The following is a 27,054-nucleotide window of genomic DNA, read 5'->3' as shown; positions in this document are numbered from 1 at the left end:
AAATTGAGACAGAGTAGTACTTTTTATAAACAATTCAAACGTTATTCCAATCATTTTAATATAAAAAGTGTATATTATCACCTTATTACGGAACACATAATTTACTTATTTATAAAATATCTTTTCAATCTGTATATTTTTCAGTGCTTAATATTTATCAACTACTTCTCATCAGAACAAGCACTACACTTTATGTAAAAAAATTGATGAGCAATTGAGCATCCCTTAAACATCCACAGACTAAACTCTAATATTTACAAATTTCTGAATCAGTCATAAAAAGAAAAGAAAAAGAACAATTGGAAGAACCTGAATACTTGAAACAACCCATGAGCCTTTCCAAAATTCAAAAGCATTTATGCTATTACTCTAAGAAGAAGAAAAATCCAGTAATGTGCACCATTCATTCTTTACTGATGGTGCATTGGCGGCTGCGGCGGCGGTATAGGATATGCAACTGGAAGTACATAAGGAGGATGGTGATGGTGTCCATGAGGTAGCATAACCGGTGTTCCAACAGCTGATGCCATGTGACTAGGAGGTGCAGCGACAGGATGACCCATCGGAGCACCATACATGCCCATTCCGTGCATATTGGGCTGGGCCGCCCTGTGTTTAACAGAGGGCGGCCCAAGTGCAGCTGGATTTGATTGAATTGGGTTGACCTGTTGGCCTGTAATAGGAGGCTGATGAGTTGAAACATCTCCTCCATTGTTAATACTTGTAATGTCATGAATACTTGACCTTCTTCTATCTCGGTTCATGGAATTCAAACGAATAAAATATTTCTGAGCATGACTGGCCACTTGTGTTGGTGTTCGAGATATCACAAAATTACGCGAAATACTTCTCCAATCTCCTTTCCCAAATTTGTCTAAACCTAGCAAAAATAACCTGTAAACCAAACAAAGATATAGACTTCAGCCTCATGCATTAGATTAAAACTGTTTTTGGCTTAAAATTGAATGCTTCCTCTGTTTCAGATTATGTGATAATTTTCGTTTTTCGAGATTAAAACTATGGAATTCTGACTAATAACTTAAAATGTATTTTTCATCATATTGACATGAGAAAGATAATCCTGCATTGATTGTGCCGAGGGTCTATTCAGAAGCAGCCTCTCTACGTAAAGGTAGAGGTAAGGCCTGCGTACATCCTACCCTTCCCAAACCGCACTAGTGAAATTACACTGGGTATGTTATTGTTATTGACATGAGAAAGATTTGCATCTTATACTCCCTTCGTCCCAATTTATGTGAAATTGTTTAACTGGACACGAAGTCTAAGAGAAAAATGAAACTTTTAAAATTGTGGTCGAAAAGAAGGCACAAAATTGTTGTGGCTAGCAATCACGGTGAAAATAAGAAGTGTAAAGTTAAATTATTACTACTATATATAAAAATATGTCATTCCTTTTTTGACTGACTAAAAAAAAAATGTGTCACGTAAATTGAGATCCACGAAATAAGTAAATTTCGTACCGTTTCCAATTAAGCTAACTTAGTCAAATTATCTTTCGAAACGCGAAAAGTATCAGATAAATTAAGACGGGGAGTATTTAATTTACCTATGTTCTTCTTCAGTCCATGGTATGCCCTTTCGCCTCTCTTGTTCAGACCTTGAATTCCCTTTTCCACCATGACCCCCAATCGAGTCATGGGTTGTACCCGAAAACCCATTTGAATAACCACAATTGACCCGCCTTTCCACTGACCCGGAATAACCCAAATTACTTTCCTTATTTGATGAAGAAGCTTCTTCACCTTTATAATTAGGGATTGGAACTTGCCCTGCTTCAATTGCATTAACATCATCAACAAGTAACTGGTAATGTCTTTTAAGTTCATCAATGGTTTTTGTAGGGACCATTAAAGCAAATTTTTCCCATTGTTGTTCAGTCCCTTCAATCCAGTACATTGCAATTGCATTTTCAAAAGCTTTTTCTTCTTCTCTACTCCACAAAGGTAAATCTGAATTTGACATGTTTGTGTTAATTCACTTGTTTTATTGCTATGTTTGTGTTATTTTTTCTTTTTTCAAAGGGAGAAAAAGAGAGTGAATGATAAGAAAAGGGGGTATCAATTATGTATTAATGGAGAAAGTTGGACCACTTGTGTGAAGGGATGGGTTGATTTGTCACATTCATACAAAGTCATGCATAACAAAATTACAAAAAGTTAAAAGCCAATTGTATTCAAGAATATTTTTTGGTTACTGTATTTTTTACTTAAGTTAAGAATCAATACATATAGGTATAGACTTTTGCTTAAAATTAGGAAAAAGAGAATTAAGAAGGAAACAAATTACTAAAAGATTATTATGCATAGAATTGATTAAGGATACTACTAACGATAAGGCCCCGTTTGTTAATAGAATTCTGTCCGTTAATATATATATATATATATACACATTAGATTTTTGAGTGGTTTTGAAAATGAATTTTTCATGTTTGAAAAATTGATCAGTTTTTCAAGTGAAAAATCCTTTTCCACTTACAAAAATTCAATTTTTTTTCATAGTGAAATGCATATATACAAACAAACACAACTTCAATTTCCAAATACTACCATTTTTCAACTTCAATTTGAAAGCTCTTGTAAACGCCTAGTAAATATCTACACACAAGGAAATTAATCAAAATCTTATAAATAACGAAATTAAGGAAAATAAAAAATAAAAGGAAATAAGATAAAGGATTCTATAAAGGAATCAGCTAAGACTATTAAGTAATCAAAATATTCTACATAAAAAAAAAAAAAAAAAAAAAAGGAAAAGGAAAATGAATACAAAATTCTACATAAAAAGGGAAAATGAATACAAAATTCTACATCTAAGGAAATCAATGGAGGTCTTATATATAAGAAAATCAATCGAGATCTTATATACAAGGAAATTAATCTCGACCTATAAATAGCTCGTGAAGACAAAAAGGTACTAGAAGAAAAATTAAAGGAAAGTTTCCTTTCCAACACTTCCCCCTCAACCACCAAACAAAATAAGGAAAGGTAGGGTTGAAAGTTACCAACTATTGTCCAGCAGTAAAATCTTTCCTAGGTAGGAAATTGAGCAGTAAAATCTTTCCTAGGTAGGAAATGGAAACTATCAATAAAATAATGATTAAGAGGGTGGAATAAAAAGATGAAACGTGGGAGTAAAAAATGGTACCTAATTTAGCAATCAAAGGGAAAAAGTGGCATCTTACTAGTAGTAGTACAGTAGCAATGATTGAATGGGTGAATGGCGTTAAACGCAATAAGAGGCTCTTGTCTAACACTTCCCAATTTTGGGCCACGCACCATTGGCACTCGTGTTTCTAGGACTAGTACTAGTACTAGTACTTCTCGCTAGCTAGTGTTTTTAAACACAAGTTTTTTTCCTTTAGTTAAGTCTCCTGTTGTAACTTGTAAATTATAGAGTATTCAGTATTTTTTGAACGGAAATGTTCATTTTTCTTAGCTTGTAATGTATGACATCAATGGTATCCGAGTGCACCTCTTCACAGGGATGATTAAAGTGCAACGAAATGCCTTATGGTAGCTAAAAGAGACCCAAAACTTTTTTAACCCAAAAAATAACTTTTGGAATCAAACTAACCCTTTAAAAAAAAAAAAAAAAAAAAAAAAAAGAACCAAACTAGGCTTCACGCACAGAATCTGTGTGTGAAAGGACCAAACTCAGAACTTTTTGAGTTTGGTCCTTTCACTTACGTATTCTCGTGCGTGAAAGAGGAGGTACTTTTTTTTTCCTTCTTTTAAGCTATCAAAATCACTTTTTTTCACACTTTGGCAAAGATTAGTCATGTTTCAAAACTCTGAAATATCAATATTTTATATAGAACTTAATATATTTTTTTGCGTACAATAACGTCGGCTCATTACATCAAGTATACCTAAACGTTTGGATCGTCGTTTTAGGGGTTGTAAGTGCCCCGTAAGTTTTGTTTGGTTGGAAACTTGTCATCTTTAGATCTAAGTGTCATATTTTATAAGGTTTTGATTTAAGTGTTGTGAAATAAAAATATTATATTCAAAAATAATTCATCCAATACGAGAGGTTCAATCAAGGTATAATATATCTCATTCAATGCTCCGAACAAGGTTTGCTCCCGTGTTGTTGGCATAAAAAAGAAGTAAGTAAAAAAGAGGCTAAACCACCAAGCCAAATTGGTGAAAGCAACAAAGTAGACACTTTTTATTTTTTATAATGTTCACTAATGCTATCTAATTCGTTTTCATAAATTGAATTTTGAACCTCGAAATTGACATTCAAAACATCATTACCACGGGATTAGCATCTCGAAATAGATTTTTTATCATTAGATTTTTACTAAAAAAGAATGAAATTTTTGCACAAATTTGGGGCAAAATTCAAATTGAATGGGATAACGGGCGTTTTTTGGAAAATCGGCTCGGCTTTCGGCGGTTTGTCCGCGTAGATCTGGAAAAAATACCCCAGATAAAAAAAAAATTCACATAAATCGGACATCCGAGCGCAAAGTTATGACCATTTAAAGTTTCGACAATTTACAACTAGTTTTCTACCTATGCTCCCGTCCTTTTTTTTTTATTTACGTGAGTGAAAGGCATATGTATACTTGATGTAATGAGCCGATATTATTGTACGCTAAAAAAAATATTAAGCTCTATACAAAATATTTATATTCTGACGTTTTGAAACGTGACTAATCTTCGGTCAAAGTACGAAAAAAAACTTAAAGATAACAAGTTTCCAAACTTACTTCGAGGCACTTTACAACCCCTAAAACGACGATCCAAACATATATGTATACTTGATGTAATGAGCGGACATTATTTTACGCTAAAAAAAATATGAAGTTCTATATAAAATATTTATATTTCGGTGTTTTGAAACGTGACTAATCTTCGGTCAAAGTACTGAAAAAAGCTTAATTTTGAGTTTGATTACCAAAGAACAAAGATGACAAGTTTCTAAACAAACAAAACTTATTTCGGGCACTCTACAACCCCTAAAACGACGATTCAAACGTTTAGGTATACTTGATGTAATGAGCCGACGTTATTGTATGCAAAATAATATATTAAGTTCTATATAAAATATTGATATTTTGGGGTTTTAAAACATGACTAATCTTTGCCCAAAGTATGAAAAAAACGTGATTTTGATAGCTTAAAAAAAGGGGGGAAAAAAGTACTAGGCTTCACGCACAGAATCTGTGCATGAAAGGACCAAACTCAAAAAGTTACAGTTTGGTCCTTTCACGACTATGCATTATGTGCGTGAAGCCTTTTTTTTTTTTTTTTTTTTTTTTTAAAGGGTTAGTTTGGTTCTAAAAATTATTTTCTTGGTTAAAAAAGTTCCGGGCTCAGCTAAAAGTGGGAAGAAGTGGGATAGGAGTCACAATGTTAAATACATTAATTGCAAGTCATGAAGTTCTTCTAATTTCGTACCTAGCATGAATGTATGATAAAAGATCATAATCATATGTTTAAATCTTTTTAATTTGGTTTAATTAGAATCGGACTTATTGAACCAAATTAAGAATCGGACTTATTGAACCAAATTAAAGTTGTAGGTCCGATTCTTCTATTCTTGTATAGAAATTGATGACCATACATTGTCATGATAATGATTGATTATACATCATCAATATCTTGATACTAAAGAAGAATACCTTTATAATTGATATGCATAGTTCAAAACTAAGTGAAATAAATCTATTTATCCCCACTTAACTATAAAACTTTATTCTACAACAAAGTTTGAACTCGTGACACCAAGAAGAGTTCAATACAATGCTTTAATTTTGTCCTAGTTGAAGCTGATTTATTAAAACTGAGTTGATTTTTCCCCAAATAATTGAATAATTTTATCTGTAAATACTGGATATTTTGTTCATGCATAAAAGATTTTCTTCCTTCAAAATCCTTTAAGTGGAGAATCCAAAAGAATTATGTCAATACAGAAGACAGACACAAAGAAGCAAAATGTATCATACTCTAAGAAATGATGAAACGAAGACCAGGATAATAAGGAGGAGAATAATGGCTATACATGGAATTCGAAAGACAGTTTTTGTCTACCTTTAGGAGTGTTGCTCAGGCAAAGCCACAAGGGAGTGGGGAAAGAAATTGAGTAATGATTTTTTTCAAAATTTGTCACTTTTTGTCTTTAACCTCTTATTCATGTAACTACGTGGCTTTCTCTCCTTCTCTACTTCATGCCGAAGTATGCACATCTTGTCAATATGATGTGAATAAACATAAACAATCAAAAACGTCATAAGGAAAGAAAAAAAGAGAGGAAAAGTTTGACTAAAATAAAAAAGGAGTTGTGCCAACAAGTCTAGTTTATGTGGGAAAGATATTACAAAATAATCATGCAGTTATATAGTTCCATTTTCCTAGGAGGAAATTAATTTGAATTAGGATAGTCCAATATGCAGCTGTGTCTTGAATGACTCTATACAACCTTTAATTGAAGGCAATACTCTCTGTCTCTGTCACATTTTGCTAAAAGTTTTCTTAAATGTACTTGCATCATTTTCATACAAAAAAGATGTAGGGTTGTTTGCTTGTAACTTTTATAGAATAATAATATTAAGTACACATAAATTCTATGTGAGTTCGGATCAATTATAGTCTTCACTGACAATATTTTTTCGTTTAAGCGTAAATAATATTAAATCATCGTACCAAAACAATAAAAGTGAAATATATTAATTATAATATGAATTAAAGTTCTCATATTTTTACTGGTAATATAAATCCATGATAAGGTCAAAATACTCCTAAAAAGCACTATGTGCAATATCAATGTACTAACAAGATTAAAACCTATTCTCAATGAGTAGCAGATATCTGGTAATCTAAATATGTGGTTCATTTTCTTCCATGCTACCCTATCTTTAGCTAATTTTTCATTGATTCCAGTACTGGTCTTTTAAGACAATTTCCTTCCGTATGGTTTTAAATCTGTCTTGTCCTTTTTGAACACCTCTCGCCATAGTTTCACCTCAATGGACGGGTGTATATATAGGTTGACACAAGATATGACCAAACCATCTCAAACAATCTTCTCTCATTTCATCCTTAATGTTTGCTACATGCACTTTCGGGCGGATGTAATATTGTATGATAGCAAATTAGAAACTGTCACGTTTTATATTTATTTCAAAGATACGAGGCCAAAAGAACAAAGGGTAAATTAAGGAAAAAAGATGTTATATATGTAAATCCGACGTCAGCCATAGATCATACACATGAATGATAATGATACCTAAATGACAGAGTCCATTTTTGCGTCTATTCATGACCTATCCAAGTCCGAGGCTCTTTGCCCCTCCTTCAAATACTCTCAAAGGGCAAAGGATAATAAATTCTTGTGGCAGTTAAGAACTTATTATTGTTGTTGAAACAATAAGGTGTCTTTATCAAGCCATAATTTCACTTTCTTTGATAAGTTAAGTTGTCTCCTTGATATTTATAACAAGTCACAAGGATCGCAATACCAGCAGTCATTTACCACGTGAAATTTCTGAATGCCATACTCATTCATCAACGTCATCCACCAATTATCTTTAATGGGATAAGGTTTATACAATTTTTGATCTTATTTAACTACTCTAAACCTTGGACTCTTTGAACCCTAGATGGTTCACAGCAAGAGGGCTGTTTCTGTCTTTTCATATTTGTAATGGACAGGCTAATCTCTAACTGAGCACAACTTTTGGGAATTCTTGATCATTAGAAAAACTGAATCAATAACTACCAGAACCAGAATATAATAATAGTATAGCAAATTGCAGCTTTGAAACTGCAGAAGGATGCTTGAGCTTTTACATAAGAATCAACTGAGCTACAATTACAGATTTCAAGGAAACCAAATGACAAGAAAAGGGGAGGGTGATGTGCAGCAAAATTTAGCCAATTAAAACACCCTTTGACATATTTTTATACAGATTCTTCTTCCCTTGTTTCAATGAAATGATAACACTGACATTCCACTTACAAAATGACTTGTCTAATCATGTGCTATAAGACACTGATGTCCTTGAGGGGAAACAGAAACCAAAGAGGGACCCCATCCTTAAAGAGAATTAAATTGAAAATGGAGATAAAACTGGAGTTTACAACAAAAGGGCTCATGACTTGTTTCTGTTATATCTAGACACCGCTTTCCCTTTCAATAGTAAGTTAAACAGACTTCTATTCATCCTGAAACATCATATAACAATCATTCTCTGGAAACATTCAAATACCAATTTAGAAGAACAATGTGATCTCAGTCCACCTGAACAGCTTCAACAGACAATGGTTCATTTGCCAAAGGTACCTGGAGGAAAGATAAAAATCATGTTCTCAATCAATTTATATCATGGATGCGAAATAGAAATCTGAGGCAAGCTATAACTGACCTTGCAGCAGAACCATTGAGAGTCCAGCTCCTGCAGGAAATTACAGTGGAGAAGAGGACAAGACTGATTCTACATCTTCTAGCAGCATCCATAAAACTCTCAACTCAGCTGTCTGATTCTATCTTAGGTTTAAGCTCTTGTCATCTGATTGATTTAGAGGGAAGTTCACCATCTTCATGATTTCCTTGTACAAGTGCTGCCCTTTCAGGGTTCATTAGCATAAGCTGCTGCATGTCCTTTGGAAGGACATTGAACACCGCCTGAAGATCCCCTCTTAGTTTGCTGCTAGTGGCTTCAGAACCTGCCTCAGTAGTGCTGGACTGCTGCAACAGAACATTGCCATCAAGAAAGATGTATTATCATGCATAGTTGATAATTAACATAGAAAAGAGTGGTATATAAGTAGTCCCATGAAGGTAAAAGATGTGGAGCAGAAGAATAGATCACCTCAAGTTTGAAAAACTGTAAAAAGATCACATGCTGAAAATCTATATAATATCGGTCAAGTCCTTTTCTTACATATTATTCGGTTACATTTTTTTAAAATAATTAATTCTGCCACATCGCTAACCAAATAAGTAAAATCAAAGCCAATAAACAGTGTACTTGTTGCAAAGATTAAATTGGAAAAAAGCCATCTTCAGCGAATACTATTCCAAAAATAATGGATAATGTGCGAGTATTTTCCAAAATTCTCAACATGGTACAACTACAATTAACAATACTATCTCAGCTTAACAAAATTGATACTCGTGCTATGCAAAAAAATATGGTAATTGTGAATCTATCATTGGCCAAACCAAAAAGGAAGGTGACAAGGAAATACAGCATGGATGTACAGCTAGAGTCTGCATTTATGCGTGCAAACAAGTTTAAGATCTGTCAGCAATACAACCGAAGCTAACATACTATTTACCTTTCACTTCTTTATTTCCTTTTCCTTTCCTTTGTCAACTGACTCAGCTTATCAGGCCTGAAAGGCTTAAATGACAAAAGACTAAATGGAAGTTCATTTTAAATTGGTTAACTTCTAGAAAATGCATGATTATTTTTCAAGAGATTTATGATAGAGGAGAAATAACCCCCAAGTATAGGTAATAACAGTTTGCACAAAAGGTAAGATTTTTCTTCCTCTCTATCACATAAAGGTAGAGGTAAGGTCTGGGTACATCTTACCCTTCCCAGACCCCACTTGTGGGATTACACTGGGTATGTTGTTGCTGTAAGATTTTTCTTGTTAAAGCGTGAAATGTAACAGCAAATAATTAGAAAATATGGTTTCACCCTCTATCCCATCTTAAATATCTGCCAGGCTTGAGTTCTTTACAAGGTTAAACAACTAACTAAGTCCTTCCAAACCCTGTAAATACTCTCTTTAGATTTGTCAGTATCAAGCTGATCATGAAGCATTCTGTTATGCTAAGTTTGGTTCCAGGAAGGGAAGGAGGAGGTGAAGGAGAGAAATGACATGGTTTAATTCCCCAAGGAAAGTATTGATGGCTTGTTTCTGGTTGTTGGTGGTTGCAAGGAACTGAGCAAGTGAAATGTTTATATTATTCCTCCTTTCCGTTGCATTTTGGAAGAGTTGAAAAGTCTTCATGAACAGGTACCCAACCCCTTCACATTTAATTCCCCTCCTCTTTTACTCTCTTACTAAATAAAATGAAACAACCTTTACCGCTCCACCTCCTCAAACCCCTCCTATTTTCATCTGAAGCAACACAGGATTGCCTACCACGATAACTTGTCCACTGGAGTTATAAGGCTTCAAAATTTGTTTGCTTATACTAATCAACTTAATGCACGCTTTCATCTTTGTAATAGAATACTAAAAGATGGAAAAGATGCTACAACAGGATCAAAGTCATGCTTGAACATATTCTGCGTTGACACTCAAATGGTATAGTAGGTTAAGAAATGACACAGCCAGACACTGGTATTTACAGCTGAGTTATTTCTCCTCCTAGTTCAGCAACCAGTTCCATTACGGAATTTTCAATCCACATGTTGCCTTTGTCATTTAAATGAGTTTCATCTGCATAAATCAAATATGTCCATCATGGATAAACCCCTTACTTCTCCCTCCTACAACTGAAAACTCTCACAGATGCATATGCTTAAATCTTAACATGAATAAAATCGCTAAATTTACTCATACAGAAAGTGATGCTTCAGCCTAATATCAGTCAGCAAAAGATTAAGTCAGAAAACAATGGTAGCAAAGCCTTCAGTCTCAGTATACAGAATTTAATATCTATTATATATATTATATTCAGTTGGACGATTGAGGAGAAAATTTTGACTGAGCAGTGATACCAAAAGCATATACTAGCCTCTAATTGCTTCTACATATAACAAGGGCTTGCTATAGTAGGTTTGCCAATTTAAAAAAAATGAACTAAGAAATAAAATAAACAGCACATCAAATTGAAAAAAAAAAAAAACAATTTAATGATTAAGACACATAACTGTTGGTATTTTAAACATAACGGATGGCTTTCTGTACTGCCAATACATAATGAAAAGGGGAGAAATGAGTCGTAAATGGCAGAACAACTCTAGATATTTATCAGGTTTCATTTAATTCTTTTTTAATAAAATCAATTCCTTTTGAGGTTTTGGGACCTTTCTGCTATTCTTGCCATCAGATGCTTGTTCCAATTGGAACCACATACAAAGCTATGTCGCTTATTTCTCCCCAGCCCCCACTTTGAGGGATTTCACTAGGTATGTTGTATTCCTTTATGGATCTCCGGAGCCCAGAGATGGGAAGGTGATTTATTATCCTTAATCTGTTCATTAACCAATATGGAATTACTAAAGCTTCTTCACAAAATAGATAAACAGATAGAAACAAAAAGGGAAAAAAACCCAAAATAAAACAAAGAAACAAAACATCAAACAAGCATCATGGGAAAAAATTATGTGCCTTAAACGTAATGAGATATTTCAGAAAACAATGTGCTAATGAAAAGCCATGTGTTAGAAACAGAGTTTCCCATCAATGGTATATGGTAGTAAAGAATCTATGTCTCTCTATAGAAACTAGAGATTTCAGTCTCTTTTTTTTTGTGGGGGGGGGGGGGGGGGGGGGGGGGGTGTTGATAAGCACATATTCTAGTCACTTAGGAAAGAATGCTCAATATATTAACTCATGATCAAAGTTTCATCTTCTAATTCAGTATATAAGCATTTCAATATTTCTGTATGCATCACTTATAGGTGAGGAACTACTCAAAAGTTACTTTATTCTTTTCTTGATAAAAAACTACTCAAAAGTTAGACTACCCAAGAGAAGAAAATGGAACTGTCACCATAAGTTTAGGAAAGCACGTGCCTGTAGTTCTCCAAGAAGATGCCTTTCAATTGCATTGAAAGTATCAACTATCTCCAACTCAGACATTCTAGATATCAAATGTTGTATGTCGGCCCTCATTCTAGCTTGCCTCCACAGCCTATACTGTTCTTGTTCAGCAACAGCACGCTTTCGTTGAAACCAAGGCAAAAAGTTGTGCCCTTTCAGAAACCGCCTGTACATACGGGTACAATCAATCATTTTATCTTGAGTCAGGCAATAATCCGTTAATTACGTGTATAAAAGTGTGCTTGTAAACATTGAAGAGACAACATCCAAGGGATCGTTTGGTTACTGGTTAGTTATGTAGGTATTAGTAATGCAAGGATTAGTTATTCATGTATTAGTTATTCCATCTTCTACCCTGCATAAAATAATACATAGATTCCCTTATAACTTATTCATGTATTAGTTATGCGGGATTGTAAACTGGTAAGAAAAAACCGTACTTAGTGTCAGGGGCGGATCTAGGTCCAAGTGAGGGTGTTCACCTGAACAACCTTGGCAAAAAATTAAATTATATATATATAAGATATTTTGTTATATTTAATGTACATATATAGATTTTGAATACCTTGAACACAAAAGTAGGGGTTGGTTCAGTGGTTTAGGGGGGGGGGGGTCAAAATTTATCTTGAGGTTCCAAGTTCAAACCTTAGGCACAACTTTTTTATTTTCGAACCCCCTCAATGAAAATTCTAGATCCGTCACTGCTTAGTGTGCAGAATTTTATACACAACAACTAAAATTTTACCAAACATGATACCTGTAATTCTGGTTTTAATCCATGAACAATTTACTTCCTAACCAGCAACCAAACGACCTGTAAGAGTTCAAAGAAGAGTATGCAAGAAGAAAAAACTGACCATTTTTTTTTACCTGTAAAGGTCCAGCCAGTTGGATTTCATCCTCTTCAACAGAAACTTCCCAGGACCCCTTGCAGATAAGCTAGTGAGGAAGTCCTCGGCATTAAATGTGGGTAGAGGAGGAGGATCAACATATGGAGAAGATCCTTCAGAAGGTGTTGTTGGTCTATAATATGGGCCGAATGGGGCCAAGAAGTTGGTTGTCAGCTCTAAGAAGTGCCGACGAAGTATGTCATTATTAACAACCGACATTGATTCCTCTACCCTGGGTGACATACCTGCATCAACTAGCCTATTCAAGATTGAAGTGTCTGGCTTTGTAATTGGACCATAACTACTCCACAAGGCTTCTTTGTGCTCAGTCATCAGGCAAAGGGGACCATCTCTCCTCAACTTCATAGCATTCAAAAAATTGGATGGCGTAAACTTCTTCAAGGAAAGATTAGGAAGAATAAGTCCTTCAGGTCCAGCCGGAATTCTACCAGTTGAAGCTCTAGCAGAAAACGGAAGTCGAGCTGCGTTTATGGGAGGATTTCCAACCGATAAGACGTGTGGAATTCTTCGAAGGGATTTCAAGAAAAAGAGGTTTGTCACACCCAAAATCATTGGAGGAAAAGCAGCACCTTCTTGAAGGGAGTTTAAATGAGCAAAGTCGGGATCATGAATAGTAAAGTAAGGCCTGAAATCAATACTACAGAGAAGCGGAGCGACCAAACTAACCAAACCAGCAACAGCTTCACAGCACTGAGGTGGTGTTGGCGCTATAATAAGAATAGGTTCTCCAATAAGTAACAATTCCCATAACTTCCAAAGCTGCATTAAAAGCCCCCTAAATGTCCCAAAAAGATCCGCGTCATGGAAAAGACCTTGTGGAACTGATTGACTCGATGGAAGAAACGGGGCTATTGGAGAAGCCAACTCTTCAAAAAGTACTCCACAATCCAAAGGCATACAATGGGCAGGTGGCAAGTTCACCTTAAGAGTAGCATTTCCAATCGGAAGCTCCATTAACTGACCTGGTACAGGAGTAGGCCACACTGATACATAAGAAGCAATGAAATTTAGGGCTTTTTTCCCAATGTCAAAGTACAACGGGCCCATGATCTGCAACAAGGGTCTAAAGACACTAGAAAACGGGTTGTGAGAAAGAATTACCACTGACTTTTGCTCACCACCCCGTTTTAGCCTTTCATCGTGTCTCTGTCTATTAAACACAAACCCGTACAAATATCTTGAATTCGCCCCTTTTTGAATTTTACTCCTTTGTTTTAGCACCTTCTCACTGGCTGTCATATTATCTACTTCCACTATCTCGGATGAAGGCAGTTGAGGATTCCCCTGCCTCCGGACACGGAAGAAAAAGATACAATCATGAATACTTGATCGGTTATGATTCTGAGAAACCGAATCCGGAAATGAGCTAAACGCAACTTCAAGCTCCTCATTATGCGTTAGACAGCCTGACGGATAACATTCTTCAATGAGCTGTCCCTGTTCAAGATCAAACCTAATAATACAGAAACCAACAACCCATTGTTGTAGAGATTTTTCATCTACTTTTAAATCAGCTTCTGATCTCACCGAAAATGATGGAGATCTGCTCATTTCCGGTTACTGCAAAAAACTACAACATCATCACTCAAAGAACACCTATTTTCAACATATCCATATAAACATTCGTCTTCTCGTGTCTCATCCAAATGTAGAAACTTGTACAACTACTTAAACCTGTATGATGAAAGCATTAACTCATTAAGTCAGATAGGAAACTAAACAAGAACCCAAATTGGAAAGATGAAGAAAAACCAAACAAATAAATAACTTCAGGGTACATGTACTTGGCACAAAACTATAATGTAACAAACAGAAAAACGACTACTAGGACCAATAAAGATCTGAAAAAAAAGATTATTGAAGATTTTCACTCCCGTAAAAATTCAAGAAACAGTTACAATTCACAAAAACATGGGGTAATTGGGTTAAAAAACAAAGTAATAAATATTGAATCACAATGTATTCAATCCAAGAAGCATAGAATTAAAATATAAGAAATACCCAGAAGCGTCTCAAAATTCAAGAATCAACAGCAAAGAAACAAGGAATAATTATCACCTGAATTTAACAAAGATACATCTGACCGGTAAATGGATCGAAAAAATGAAAGCTTGAGTAATAAAAATTAAAAAAAAAAAAGAACGAGTGGGTGTCGATCCAATGTGCTTAGATATTTATCACCAAAGGGGTAAAAACAAAAACAGGAACAAGTGGGTCTATCTAAGAATTTGAATTTGTTTCATTTGAATGAACCAGTTAGGTGAAAAAACTTGTCTTTTTGCACAAATTATTATCCAATATATTAGTAGATTTTCGAAACAGAGGTCTCTATCAAATCGACCTTAAAAGAAAATAGAAATGAGAACTAGGTTGTTTTATCATGTTTGGATTTTCCCTTTTTTTTCTTTTTTCGGACTCCTTTTTAGCTGGTCCAAATCTGACAATATAAGATAAATTTGTTTTTTTAACAAGAGAGCAGCGCTGTTTTAGGAAGAAAATAGAAAGACTGTGCATATATAACTTAAAGAAAATGGTCAAGATTAAATTAAAATTTTAAAAACCCTAGTTGTTTTCTTAAAAGTTCTCTGATTTTCTCTAACCTTCAAAATGAGATGCACGATCCAGTCTATGCTTTTCTTGCTCTGCGACCAATTTTGCATCTTACATAACTGCACATTTGCTTTGGCAATAAAGTAGGAGTTATATTTTACTTGTTGAAAAAAAAATTTTTTTTAAAAAAAAGTAATATTACTTCCTCAGTTTAATTTACATGAGATCTTTTCAATTGTAGGACATCCCAAAACATTGGCAAATTTAATTGATATTCTGTACGGCCTTTCACAAATTTGAAGAATTTAAACTGTTTTAATTATTCCGAGAAAAGAATTCTTTTAACTAATTAATAGTTGATAAAAAAATTTATTGTTCTTCAGAAAAAGCTCAAACTATGAACCAGAAATTTAAATTTTTGACAAACTGGAACTAAGGTTCTTCACCATCTTTAGTTTAAGGGAAATCATAATGATTTTGTAAACAATTTCAGTGACACCTTTTAAACAGAGATTAAGCATTCACAGTCGATTCACTTAATTTTATATTATAACCTCATGCTCGACTTGCTTAATTATATTAAGCCCTCTCACTCGATTTGCTCAATTACTTTGTAAATTATTGACTGAATTGGGGCACTTCAATGGTTTTATACACGTGAACTTTTTTTTTTTTTTTTTTTTTTTGAGGAAATCCCTAGAAAACCCGCAGCCGCTAAAAAAGGGTGTGCTGTGTAATCTGCTCACGATGCAATAGCTCGCAAATCACAAAGGAGACGTAAATCACATTAGTCAAGATTGGTGCAACGAGCTCTGACTGAGAAGGCAACTGGTGAAGGGAATCATTCTCAAGTCTCCCATGTTGAAAATCACTCACCCAACCAACTCTCGCGGGTTAAACACATGGAATTGATAGTGGCGAAAATGTGACTGCGCGTCTGCTGTCAGCACGGGACAGTTAGCAACTAATTTTTTGCCGCACATGGGCTGGGCAAAATTGTTTAAAACTTCTGAAGTACCTTTTTGGGCATCGCTTAAGTAGGCACAACATGAATAATCTGAATTGTAACTTATCCTATTGGGCACGAGACAGCTTAAAACAGGAAGCAATCTGGACGAACGTGAATAATCCGAATTGTAACTATATCCAGACATGGTTTCACTAAAAGGAAGCAATCTGATATCCGTACACAACTTCAATATTGAAACCAAATATTACTTCAAAATTTTCGAAGTCCATTAGACGATTGCTGAATAACCCAAAAAAAGTCGGGAAACTATACTATTAACTAAATGAAAAAACCGAGAAAAAGTATATTATATTTACAGCTTCCTTCATTAGAAAGGACACATATGTACAAAGATTACAGTATTAGAATAGTAAGTGCACCCCAAATGTGTCCTACCTAATTTCGTTAGTTTAGTCAAAGCAAACTAACTGCCCAACACTCTATAGAGCAACTATAAACTACCTTTCCATGTATCAACATCTGACATTTTGAAAGGGGACTAAAAAAGGCAGAAATTTGATGGATTAACCTATACATCATATACAGGCAAGCGCTCCGCAATAGAGACACGGCAGATAGGGCATTTGTTACATCTCTCACAGCAAGAACTGCACCATATAAGAAAAGAATGAGCATATGTACTATTGGCAAGTAGCTAATATGCTTCCCCGTAATGGTAGAGAAAATTACCTGCATAGGACGCGATGCCTGCAAGGGAGTAGTACTGTGCTAATCTCTCCTTCAAAGCAAACCCTACATAAAACTTTTTCCTGCACAGTATCGAAAATTGTTGTAAGTTTAATGTGATGAACTATGCAAGTAGATCTCCTCACACAAACAATTGTAACATTTTGTACAGAAGAAAAAGTGAGATAATTCGACTTATCAAAAGAACTAGATGGAATGAAATCACACAACTACACCCACATCTCAAACAGCACTGTTATCCCATATCTCAAGCTAGACCAGTTAACGAAATCATAGTATTACATTTATCTATCTATTCATTTAGATTACCAGACATGAAATGTAAAATGCACTCTGAGATCTTTCAATAAGACATGAACTCCAGGGGAGGTGAACTGTCGAGATAAATTGAAAAAACGTTGAAGACGTACAGCTCAAGGATTATAGCTATTTTCAAGTTAAACTTAAGCATCACAGCAACTTGCTACAGAGAGTAGTAGCTTTTGTTGCTGTTCTAACAACTTGAGGATTCCCATTAGCAAGTACTATTCCATGCAAAGGGCAGAAAAAGTTTATAGCTAAATGTCACTTCAGCCATCAGTAACTTCTGTCAGTTTATCAGTCAAAAGTTCTATTTTCCCCTAGGAAGGCAGTGACAGAAATATCATAATAATAGCAATAATAATAATCAGACATGAAGACGACAAGATTTCTTATAGTCCAAGGGTAGATCGAAAAAAATAAGAAGAAAGATGCAGACAAATTTAATTTCATAGCCTAATGGAGGTCTAGATAATTAACAAAAGAGAGATGCCACAGCCAGTAATATAATAAAGGGGAAAGTGCAACGTATAGTCCATGCAACATAGTCATCCAATATACTGAAAATAGATGAAAGATCTTATCTCCTGCATCACAGAGTTGAGAAGGGGTAGGTGAAATTAAGAAGTTTACATTTTGAAGTCTTTCGTATTCCTGCTGGCTCAGTTTAGTAATTTCTGCTTGCTCACCCAGAGCAGCTTGAAGTTTCCAAACCTATGACAAAGCCAATCAAAAGACAATATTTAAAGAATTACAGAATGGGCAGAAAGTGATAGATCCCCAAAAGTGCGGAGAAAAAGCTAATGGCAAGAGCTGAATGCATTATATGAATAGAAAGCAACTTATGGTATGAACGCAATATCAAAATTTTGTGGCATGTATGGTAAAAAGCAATATGATTGCTAGTTAACAGCAAGATTTATTATAACAAGAGTAACCGTTTTACAATAAAAAGCAAATAATCATCCAAAGAAAAGGGTATGACCATGATACCAAATTTTTATGGCACTAACCCACCCATTCCCCCCCCCCCCCCCCCCCCCGGCAAAAAAAAAAAAACGAAGAGATGTATTATCGCATAATGTGTTGGACAAATAAAAAGCAACTGTTCGTCCAACAGAACATATGAACACATACCAAATTTTTGTGGCCAAGTGTGGTCAGACGACATGATTATGAGTAAACCTTCGAAGATATTAGCACAACAATGATACACACTGTATATATAGATTAGGCAGATAATTTCTTTGTTAATATAGGTATACCTGGCAGAGAATTATCAGATATCAGGAAATTATCATAGAATATCATATAATTGATTTTAAAACACAAATTCAGAAAAGTTCATAAGCAAAGAAAACATGTACGATTAGCTTACCTCCTCAGCAAGATCCTTCTTGGGCATTTTCTTGACTATTTCAGGTGGATAACCACAAAAAGTATTATACCTGCAAAACAATAAGTAATTATTATAATGAAATAGAGTCTCATAATCCGCAGAAGTAATAGCACAGACTTCATTTCAGCCAAATTCACTCCCAAATGATCAGGAATAGGTTGTTGAAGATTAAAGGATGAGATACACTGACAGGTGATTTCCTTGGGATTTGAGATTTAGAAGAATTGTAGAGAATTGGGAGATAGAGTTCCAAAACCTCATGAAATTACTCAAAAAGCAGAACATCAAAGTGTCAGACCACGAACCTTGGAACTGGAATGGGAGGGGAAGCGGAATTTCTCAGAGAAGCCCTACCATAGATTACTAAGAAAGGAGGAATAGTGTTCCAACAACAATATATATCCCAGAGCTCCAAGAAAGGTATACTTTTTCACTTACAAGGGGCACTGTTTTTACAGCCAAAAAGTTCAGGAAAAGAAAGATATAACATATATTAGCTGGTTTCACATGTCCAAACTCTCAGAAAAACACGTAGACTACTTGTTGCATAGTAATTTTGAGGACAATGCTAAATTTGTTGGTAAGTGGTCAAAGCCACCTACATCATCCGCTAAATTTGTTGGTAAGTGGTCAAAGCCACCTACAGCAGATGATGTAATGTTCAGCTGGGGAGGAAAGAACATGATGCGCTTATGACGTAGCCATTTGGCTTTTATTTGGCTACGTTAGAGGGAAAGGACAGGAGGACCTTGAAGGATTTTAGTAGAACTTGGAGCACCCATGAGGTTCTTGTCAGCATAGATGATATGATATTATTTTATAGAGACCCATAGTCTTATATATGTTTCTATAGTGTTTACCACTTGTATAAAAGTGTTTCACCACGTTAATAGGATTGTTACAGAAACAAAAACAGATTTATCCTTCTTCATAGAATGAAAACAATGCAAAGAACTCAGGCAGAGGAGAAGAGAAAAGAAACAGAAAAAGCCATTCTTACCCAGGAAATCCATCATGGAATAGTCGAGCCTGTTCCTCTCGACTTGATTCATCAATGGACCACCAACCAAGTAGCCTGCTTATTGAAAATACCAACACATACTAGCCATCACTTAATTGCAGTTTCAAGAATCACCATTCATGTGACGGTTAAAACTTAAAAGTCATTGTGTCATCCATAATTTTATAATCCTTCATTTTGTATACTTCCATGTTTTACAGAAACGAAACCTGTAATGATTTATCTGCCTCATGTTGGTTCCTTATGACTTTACCTGGAACCTTGATGCATAAATGCAAAGCAGTCACGCACTCTGGAAGAAAAAACATGGTATCGTCCAACAGCAGCTCCACTTCGCAATAACAGAACAATTTTCTCAATAAATCTTAATGTAGCAAACAATACGCCAGCTCCTTGCAATAGGAATATGGGTAAAAATAGAAGTGGAAGAGAAATGTGCCTTGCACCTTCAGGTGTTCCCTGAAATTCAGAATCATGAATTATTAGAAGCATATGGAAGCATCCCCTCTGACCACTAGCTGGGCCGTAATTATATCTAGAGTAACTTACCTCCAGGCGCATACAGAGGAGAACTTGGAAAAATATAATTGGAATTTTCATTATGTGACCACCGAGGTCTGCAAGTCCACACATTCTACTCGGGGATTCTTCCTCTGAGGAAACCACTAAGCCACTATTCCAGTCAAGATATCTGATAGTAGTAGACGAAGAACTAGCTCCACGTGTCTCAGAACTTCTATGAATTGTTGGATTTGACCACTTAGTACAAACAAGAAACGCAAAGCACTCAGCAATACTGTCAAAACAGATGTTGGACTTTGTTAGTTCTAGCCAAAGCCACTAATCAGAAGAATGATGACTGAGAGCATCACAAAAAAGAGTTACCCATAATTTATAAACAAGTCCCACCAGCCCAGAGAGCCAACATCGCCTGGAACAACAAAGAAATACTGTTAACATAGGTATTAGTGACATGGACAGGCAACAAAAGGCTTGCATACGCTAAAACCAGTCAAACACTGGATAACATTTAGGCTTGAAATAGAACTGTCCTTAAAGGAACACGAATTACAGGGTGTTTCAGTTTCTTTATTCCATTTCCATATTTCATCTACCAATGAAATAGTCATAGAACGCGAATATCCAGAGACCTCTTTAGGCCACATTCTATCAGACCTAAAAGTTATCACATAAAAGCACTTGTTCTAAAACACTGATCAATATTAATGCTTTGCTTTTTCTGAAGGAAATTTCTGCTATTCAGTATCCAGACAACGACGACGACAACAACATACCCAGAGTAGTCCCACGAGTGGGAGTATCCAGATACTAGTAGGATAAGTTCTCAATGATGCAAAGAGAACCTGGTGGGTTCAAAACTATTACTGGCCATGATTAAATGAAAATCATGAACTAGAACAAGTGTCTAGAATATATCAGCCTAATATACAACAGAGGGTCTCACTTCACTTAATTGTTAAAAGGAACTTATTAAATTGCCTCCTGATATATTCATCAACTCATCCAACGATCCAATAGGATCAATTGCTGAGGCAGTTTAACCATCCCTCTTGCAGAAGTACAATGACCCAGCATATTTGAAAGAAAGAGCAATACTAATGCCAAAAAACGTAATATTACATGAGCTGAATGGACAATTATGAAAACAATACCAGGTGAAGGAAGAACATATTTTTGTTCAGATAACGTATGTAAAGCAAGCGTGAACACGAAGGATGAAGATCTGTTGCACCCAACTGAATTTTTGAACAGCTTAAGATTCCCTGGGATCCCTACTCATGACATACACTTAAAGTAGGTACTCCAGTTATGCTTCTCAGAAATCTAAACCAAAGTGAAGGCCTATGTAATAGAATAAGATTGATCGTCATGCATCTTGGTAAATGGTATGTCAGCACAAATATCATTTCTGGAAAGAACATTGGTTCAAGAGTAAAACTTTCAAGGTTTATTATGTCTCCAAGCGGACCTCAAATATTTAGCTTATTCAGGCTTCTCCTTAAAGAAGTGTTAAGATGTCTTTGATAATTCAGCAACCAAACATTGAGAATCCTTCTTAGTTACTTTCTGCTAAAAATTATAGGTGCAACGTTCTCTTTTGTGACTTCACTTTCTGTATGACCTTGGCCTATATTTGGGTATCTTTCAGTTTCTTCATTTACTCTATTTTTCTGATGATATCTACTTTAAGAACTAAAAAGAGGAAATGAGGAACTGGCATAGGCTTCAAGAAAAACTGACAAACAACCAAAAATGAATAGGAATTGTTTATTTTGCAAGCCCCTGCTTTCCCTCTAAACATGACTAAGGACATGTTGCACTGTAATCCTGTTACTCAAGGTAAACAAATATAATTCATCTACTCTTTGTCAGAATGAATACATATAACTTCCATGAATCCAATTGTACATCTGTATATCGTAGTCTCAACTGTCAAATAATAGATGATCTCTACGTCTAGGAAAGGGTACTGGAGGTGGAGAAATAAAAACATGAAGTGGAGATGCTTTAGGCTGTACCCCTCAAAGCAACAAACGTAAGTAAATAAATCCACAACGAGAGAGAGAGAGAGAGAGGTACATACCACACAACTTGAGAAGGGTGAACACTGTAGCAGCAACAAAGAAGACCATGGAGATTGCCACCCAAAAATGCTAGAAAGCATAAGATCGTCATTTAGTAACGCCATCTTCTATATCCTCCACATTATTTAAAAACAAGAACAAAGGTTTTAAAGCTATAACCAAATTATTTTCCAATAGGTATCTATTTCTTTTTCTTTTTCTTTTTGATAAGTTATACTACCAAGTTACTTGTTTCAAAACCATAAAACTTTATACTGACACATCATAAAATCATTCAACCACAACCAGATCAATTACAAAATGCAATCATTGATAACAGTCCTCCAACTCAGAAGGCATGATCAAGTTTAACAAGCTCGCAGGTAACCTCTTTGAACAAATCATTGTATTGAATTAGAGAACAAATACTCTAGGTCTCAAAAAGATAGTATTACTAACTTTTTTTTTTTATTATTCCAAAATGGAGCCCACTTATCTAAAAATGCAAATTTAAATATAGTTTATATGATAGCAAAAGATTTGAGGTACCATCTTTTGCTCCTTAAAAATAATTTTTTTATGAGAATACAACCTTCTTATTCAATACTTGAAGCACAGAAGAATTAAGAAATGGCCCCACATGTTCTCGAACAAATACTAAACAACTCAAATTAACTCTTTTCACGTAATCCTTGGGATAGAGGAAGAAGTTATGAAAAGGTAGATTAGCTAATGAAAAAGATATCATCTAAACTTTGAAATAATAGAGAACAGTATTAGTTCCAGTTCAAAAAAGAAAAAAATAGAATAAAAATAGTTTATAGTTTAAATTACTGGAGGGAAATTTTTGCTTCAACAGAAAGAAGCCGAGTCTTTTGCAATGAACAGAAGAGGACAGTATGTCCACTTTTGTGGAGGGATTAACAAACTACAGTATACTAATCTTCCAGTCACTTATAAGTATCAATAACTACTAACGGCATTCTTATTTAACTGCTATATGTTATATGATCATTAATGGATCAGAGAAACAGATCAATATGGTAAGGTATTCCGGTATTTATTAAGAGTAAGACCCCACTATCTTAGCTTCTTCATTTCTTATCCTTGTGACCAAGTGATGAATAATGCATACTCATAGTTAAGTGCAACGGCTAACACTTAGGCGTCAACAAGCAGAAAAATAACAATGAAGTTACTGGTCAGATATGTATTTGGTTAGTCTTCTCTAGAGAATTTTTCACAAAAAAGACTTTTATCTCCCGAGATTTCAATGTTACAAAGATCCTACTTCTCTATGTTGCATATTGATACTTTTTTTTGATAATGGATGTTGCATATTGATACTAAAGGGATAAAAACATAGGTTGGGTTACTATAGGTACAGATATGTCTCAAATGATTTCAACTATAGGTCGACTAGGATACATATCCTACACTAGAACAAATTAAATTGTAAGATGAATTCACAAAATCAAGAAATTCAAAATCAGAGAAATACGAATTCAGCTACGAAAACCTAAAGCATACTGTTACTGTATCTCCGAGGACAAATAAATGAACTTACAGGAAGTGTTTCCCATATTGCCTCATCATTCATGCTTTCTTCATCTCCAGGCAATAATGCCTTACACATTCTGCTCCAAAAGGTAAAAGGTACTTATGCACCAGTGAGACATGTCATATAACCGAAACGTGAATGTAGCATCCAAATCCCATGATTTTTGATAAGTAAATATAAGGAAGTGTATTACTATTTCCCATCCATTTATTGGTTATCCTTCTTTTCATTACTTTCCATACAACAGGTCATGCATGCACAAGGATTTAACAGCTAATATTGCAGAAAGCGGACTAAAAGGAAAGAAATATTAAAACTGATTAATATGTTGAACAAATGACATAGTTCTACTTGGAGGCACAAGAAATGTTAACACTAACCCTATCAGAAGGCAAATAGTTCACTTGTGAAGCGATGATTTTCTAATTATCTTTAGAAATGGATGCTTATCTGTACACTTAATGTTTCGATGAAAAGCTATACAACAAAGGCTAGGTTCTAAGAGCAAGGGCATTTTGGAGATTCTTTAAAGAAATGTAGCACTACAAGAACCACGAGATTGTTTTTCATTGCAAAGCAATCAAACAAATAAGTTGAAATCACCAAAAACTTGTCAGTACAGTACCTGAAATTGTCAATGAGAATAATTATTTCAAATGCTATCAAAGGGAGAAAGACAATTTTCAAATTCACAGCTGCAGAATGGTTGACTGCACAAAAACACAAGAAAAGAAGAGTAAGTAAAGGACAATTCAGGCTAACAAACTAATAGGAACCTAGACGCACCACGAAACAGTACAATAAAACCGAGAAACAGGAAACTTGTAGACATCGTATTACAAGATATTGTAGAGTCTCTCTCTCTTTCTTACCATATATGCTCTCGAGATGTATACAGAGAAGTAGTTCAAATGCAATAAGCAAAGGTGTCGCAACAACAGCATGACATGGTGCCCACTATCCACAAGGAGGCAACAACAACCGTACATGGAATATAAAAGCAGAAGTGAAATTTGATTAGTAACTTTGTTTGGACAGACTTCCTTTTTCTTATCAAAATCAAAAAGTCTACTGCATAAAGTCATACATGGCGATCATGGGGAACTGATGGAGCGGGCAGGGAGAATCTTCCTCGGGCAACAACTGCATGAAACATCCATAGAGGGAAGAATATAATCCTGCATATCCAAAGTCATAGTGAGACATTTCCAAATCTAAACCTGGTAAAGGACTCTGTGATACTGATAAAGAACATCTCAGGGGCACTACACTATTTGCTCCTTTGTCTATAAAACAAATCTTTCGGTTTCTAATTGAAAAATTAGGTCCAATGTTATATATGTGCACCGTTTATCCTTGTCGCCTACTAAATGGCCGAGCCACATAGGCTTAAGAGCATTAAGTTACCGAAAATTCTAATGTCTACATATGTCAAAGTTTATTCTTTACACGTATATACTTGAATGTTAGATCAAGTATTATTTTTTACACATATATATTAAATCTTAAACACCCTAAGCAAAATTCCTGGCTTAGTTGCTGTCCCTACTCCCTAGATTGCATAACGCAATTTCAAGGAAAGATTGAACCTTGGGGTTACCTGGCACAACAGTTTAAAATTAACAGACAAACAAAAAGAATGGTGTTCATTTGACTACTTCCATACGGGTACAACTATTATTTTAACGAAGGACAAAAATGTGATCTTTATTGTATAGTAAAACAAACACTGATTAATTGAATCAGTCAAGGTCAAATCTGTTTATCAAAGTGCTTTCCGATTGCTCAAGACACCTCCCTTCAACCGAGGAACTAAACAAGTTCATTTCGTTCCATTTTTTAATAAAATAGTGAATGATATTCCATTAGTAATTAAAAAACGGGTGGAAGGGATCCGTACATGTGTTCAGGTTAATTAGAATGGCCAGATTGATCCAATTGAGAGTGCCGCGTAGGAGCCAGGTAAAATGACCATCAACAGACAAAAGCCTGTCATTATTATTATTTCACTTTTATGCTTCAATCAGGCCTATATACACATTTGATGATACCGATCAAGATGTTTTTTACAGGAACCAAATTAAGCTTATTTACACATATATATTGAATCTTAAACACCCTTAGCAAAATTCCTAGCTTCACTGCTGTCCCTACTCCCTAGATTGCATAACCCAATTTCAAGGAAAGATTGAACCTTGAGGTTACCTGGTACAACAGCTTAAACTTAACAGACAAACAAAGAGAAACATGTTCATTTGACTACTCATATAAACCAAAATTAAGCTTATTTATTACATACTAACCTATGAACAAATAAGTTCCCAAGAAAAAGAAAAAAAAAAACAGATATTCAGACCAATATCAGCATCCAGGGAAATACAGGCACCAACAACATATCCAGCGTAATCCCACAAATGGAACCTGGGGAGAGTAGAGTGTACGCAGACCTTAATTCGGACAGACCCTCGGCTCAAGTAAAGCAGAAACACAACAATTATGAAAACATATGCGGCAACAACAACAGGGATATACAGGCATGAGAAACAATTACTATGATGACATTATTACTCAGAATTCATAAATTAAATTAAAAATTAGAAAACTGACCACCAAGAGTAATCAACGAATTGATCGAGCTTGAGAACCAGTAAAACGGTAAAACACAAAAGTAAGATATGGGCTGAAAGTGTCTGCAAAGATTTACCCACTCTCCTCCAGCTCATTGTTTTTTTCTTTCACACACACACACACTCTACTGATATACTGGTCGCAGATATATATAATTATCTAGCTATGTGTACGTAACATACGAAATGAATATTTAGGAAATTGAGCGATTTTGAGTCAATTCAAAAGAGAAGAAATTTATTTTAGGGTTTAGAGGAATTAAGAAATAGTAGAGACCATAGCGAATGTGGCAGTTGCGGGAAGGGAAAGGAAAAAGGAAAGGGGAAGTTTCATCTCAATTGTCGGGGACCATTAAAATATAACGTAGCAATAACAGTGTTGATATTGTCGAATCAGATTTTTTTTGTTTAATTATTATTATATTTAAGAGTCCAGTACAAGACAAAATCTTATCCTACTGGTAATTGAGTCTAATCAATCAATTCTTAACCCCCCATCAAACGTTCATTATATTTTCATCCCGTGTTTGATCAAGTTTGAAAGAAAAAAAGTGATTTTCTAAATAATAGAAACAAAAGATATTTTTAAGAATAAAAAAATTGTTAGGAGAAAAGAGTTCTTGT

At 35.0% G+C, this 27,054-nt stretch overlaps 3 protein-coding genes across 6 annotated transcripts; all 3 read right to left on the bottom strand.

Annotated features, from left to right (window-relative positions):
• Nucleotides 1–197: 197 nt before the first annotated feature.
• LOC132055504 (transcription factor MYBS1-like) lies at nucleotides 198–2,116 on the bottom strand. Its single transcript, XM_059447368.1, has 2 exons — nucleotides 1,568–2,116; nucleotides 198–894 (listed from the first exon to the last, which is right to left on the bottom strand). Exons 1-2 carry the CDS (start codon nucleotides 1,981–1,983, stop codon nucleotides 411–413), a joined length of 900 nt encoding a protein of 299 aa, XP_059303351.1. The 5' UTR covers nucleotides 1,984–2,116; the 3' UTR covers nucleotides 198–410.
• Nucleotides 2,117–7,878: 5,762 nt separating this feature from the next.
• LOC132055503 (uncharacterized) lies at nucleotides 7,879–14,918 on the bottom strand. Of its 4 annotated transcripts, XM_059447366.1 has the most exons (6): nucleotides 14,729–14,918; nucleotides 12,630–14,344; nucleotides 11,710–11,925; nucleotides 8,396–8,718; nucleotides 8,272–8,313; nucleotides 7,879–8,195 (listed from the first exon to the last, which is right to left on the bottom strand). In XM_059447366.1, exons 2-4 carry the CDS (start codon nucleotides 14,219–14,221, stop codon nucleotides 8,670–8,672), a joined length of 1,857 nt encoding a protein of 618 aa, XP_059303349.1. In that variant the 5' UTR covers nucleotides 14,222–14,344; nucleotides 14,729–14,918; the 3' UTR covers nucleotides 7,879–8,195; nucleotides 8,272–8,313; nucleotides 8,396–8,669. The 4 variants fall into 4 exon arrangements, with proteins under 4 accessions (XP_059303349.1, XP_059303347.1, XP_059303350.1 ...); XM_059447364.1 differs by having other exon boundaries at nucleotides 7,879–8,313; XM_059447367.1 differs by having other exon boundaries at nucleotides 7,879–8,313; nucleotides 11,727–11,925.
• Nucleotides 14,919–16,518: 1,600 nt separating this feature from the next.
• LOC132055502 (uncharacterized) lies at nucleotides 16,519–26,764 on the bottom strand. Its single transcript, XM_059447362.1, has 14 exons — nucleotides 26,411–26,764; nucleotides 24,891–24,981; nucleotides 24,676–24,760; nucleotides 24,429–24,513; nucleotides 23,810–23,879; nucleotides 22,263–22,332; nucleotides 20,543–20,588; nucleotides 20,207–20,453; nucleotides 19,911–20,116; nucleotides 19,637–19,711; nucleotides 18,616–18,685; nucleotides 17,871–17,951; nucleotides 16,920–16,999; nucleotides 16,519–16,837 (listed from the first exon to the last, which is right to left on the bottom strand). Exons 1-14 carry the CDS (start codon nucleotides 26,524–26,526, stop codon nucleotides 16,759–16,761), a joined length of 1,401 nt encoding a protein of 466 aa, XP_059303345.1. The 5' UTR covers nucleotides 26,527–26,764; the 3' UTR covers nucleotides 16,519–16,758.
• Between the last annotated feature and the right edge of the window lie 290 nt (nucleotides 26,765–27,054).

The sequence above is a fragment of the Lycium ferocissimum genome, chromosome 5, assembly GCF_029784015.1.
Source record: "Lycium ferocissimum isolate CSIRO_LF1 chromosome 5, AGI_CSIRO_Lferr_CH_V1, whole genome shotgun sequence".
In the NCBI taxonomy this organism is placed as follows: Eukaryota; Viridiplantae; Streptophyta; class Magnoliopsida; order Solanales; family Solanaceae; genus Lycium; species Lycium ferocissimum.
This window is presented reverse-complemented; position numbering and strand designations above follow the sequence as displayed.

Excerpts from the sequence above, each read along its gene's own strand:
- LOC132055504 (XM_059447368.1), bottom strand. The coding sequence starts at position 1,983 with ATGTCAAATTCAGATTTACCTTTGTGGAGTAGAGAAGAAGAAAAAGCT. Across the intron at positions 895-1,567 it reads TGGACTGAAGAAGAACATAG|GTTATTTTTGCTAGGTTTAG; the intron begins GTAAATTAAATA and ends TTTGGTTTACAG.
- LOC132055503 (XM_059447367.1), bottom strand. The coding sequence starts at position 14,221 with ATGAGCAGATCTCCATCATTTTCGGTGAGATCAGAAGCTGATTTAAAA. Across the intron at positions 11,926-12,629 it reads AACTGGCTGGACCTTTACAG|GCGGTTTCTGAAAGGGCACA; the intron begins GTAAAAAAAAAT and ends CCGTATGTACAG. Across the intron at positions 8,719-11,726 it reads TTGGAGAACTACAGGCACGT|CAGTCCAGCACTACTGAGGC; the intron begins GCTTTCCTAAAC and ends GTTCTGTTGCAG.
- LOC132055502 (XM_059447362.1), bottom strand. The coding sequence starts at position 26,526 with ATGAGCTGGAGGAGAGTGGGTAAATCTTTGCAGACACTTTCAGCCCAT. Across the intron at positions 23,880-24,428 it reads ATTCTCATTGACAATTTCAG|AATGTGTAAGGCATTATTGC; the intron begins GTACTGTACTGA and ends CTTTTGGAGCAG. Across the intron at positions 22,333-23,809 it reads CAATATGGGAAACACTTCCT|CATTTTTGGGTGGCAATCTC; the intron begins GTAAGTTCATTT and ends TATGCTTTCTAG.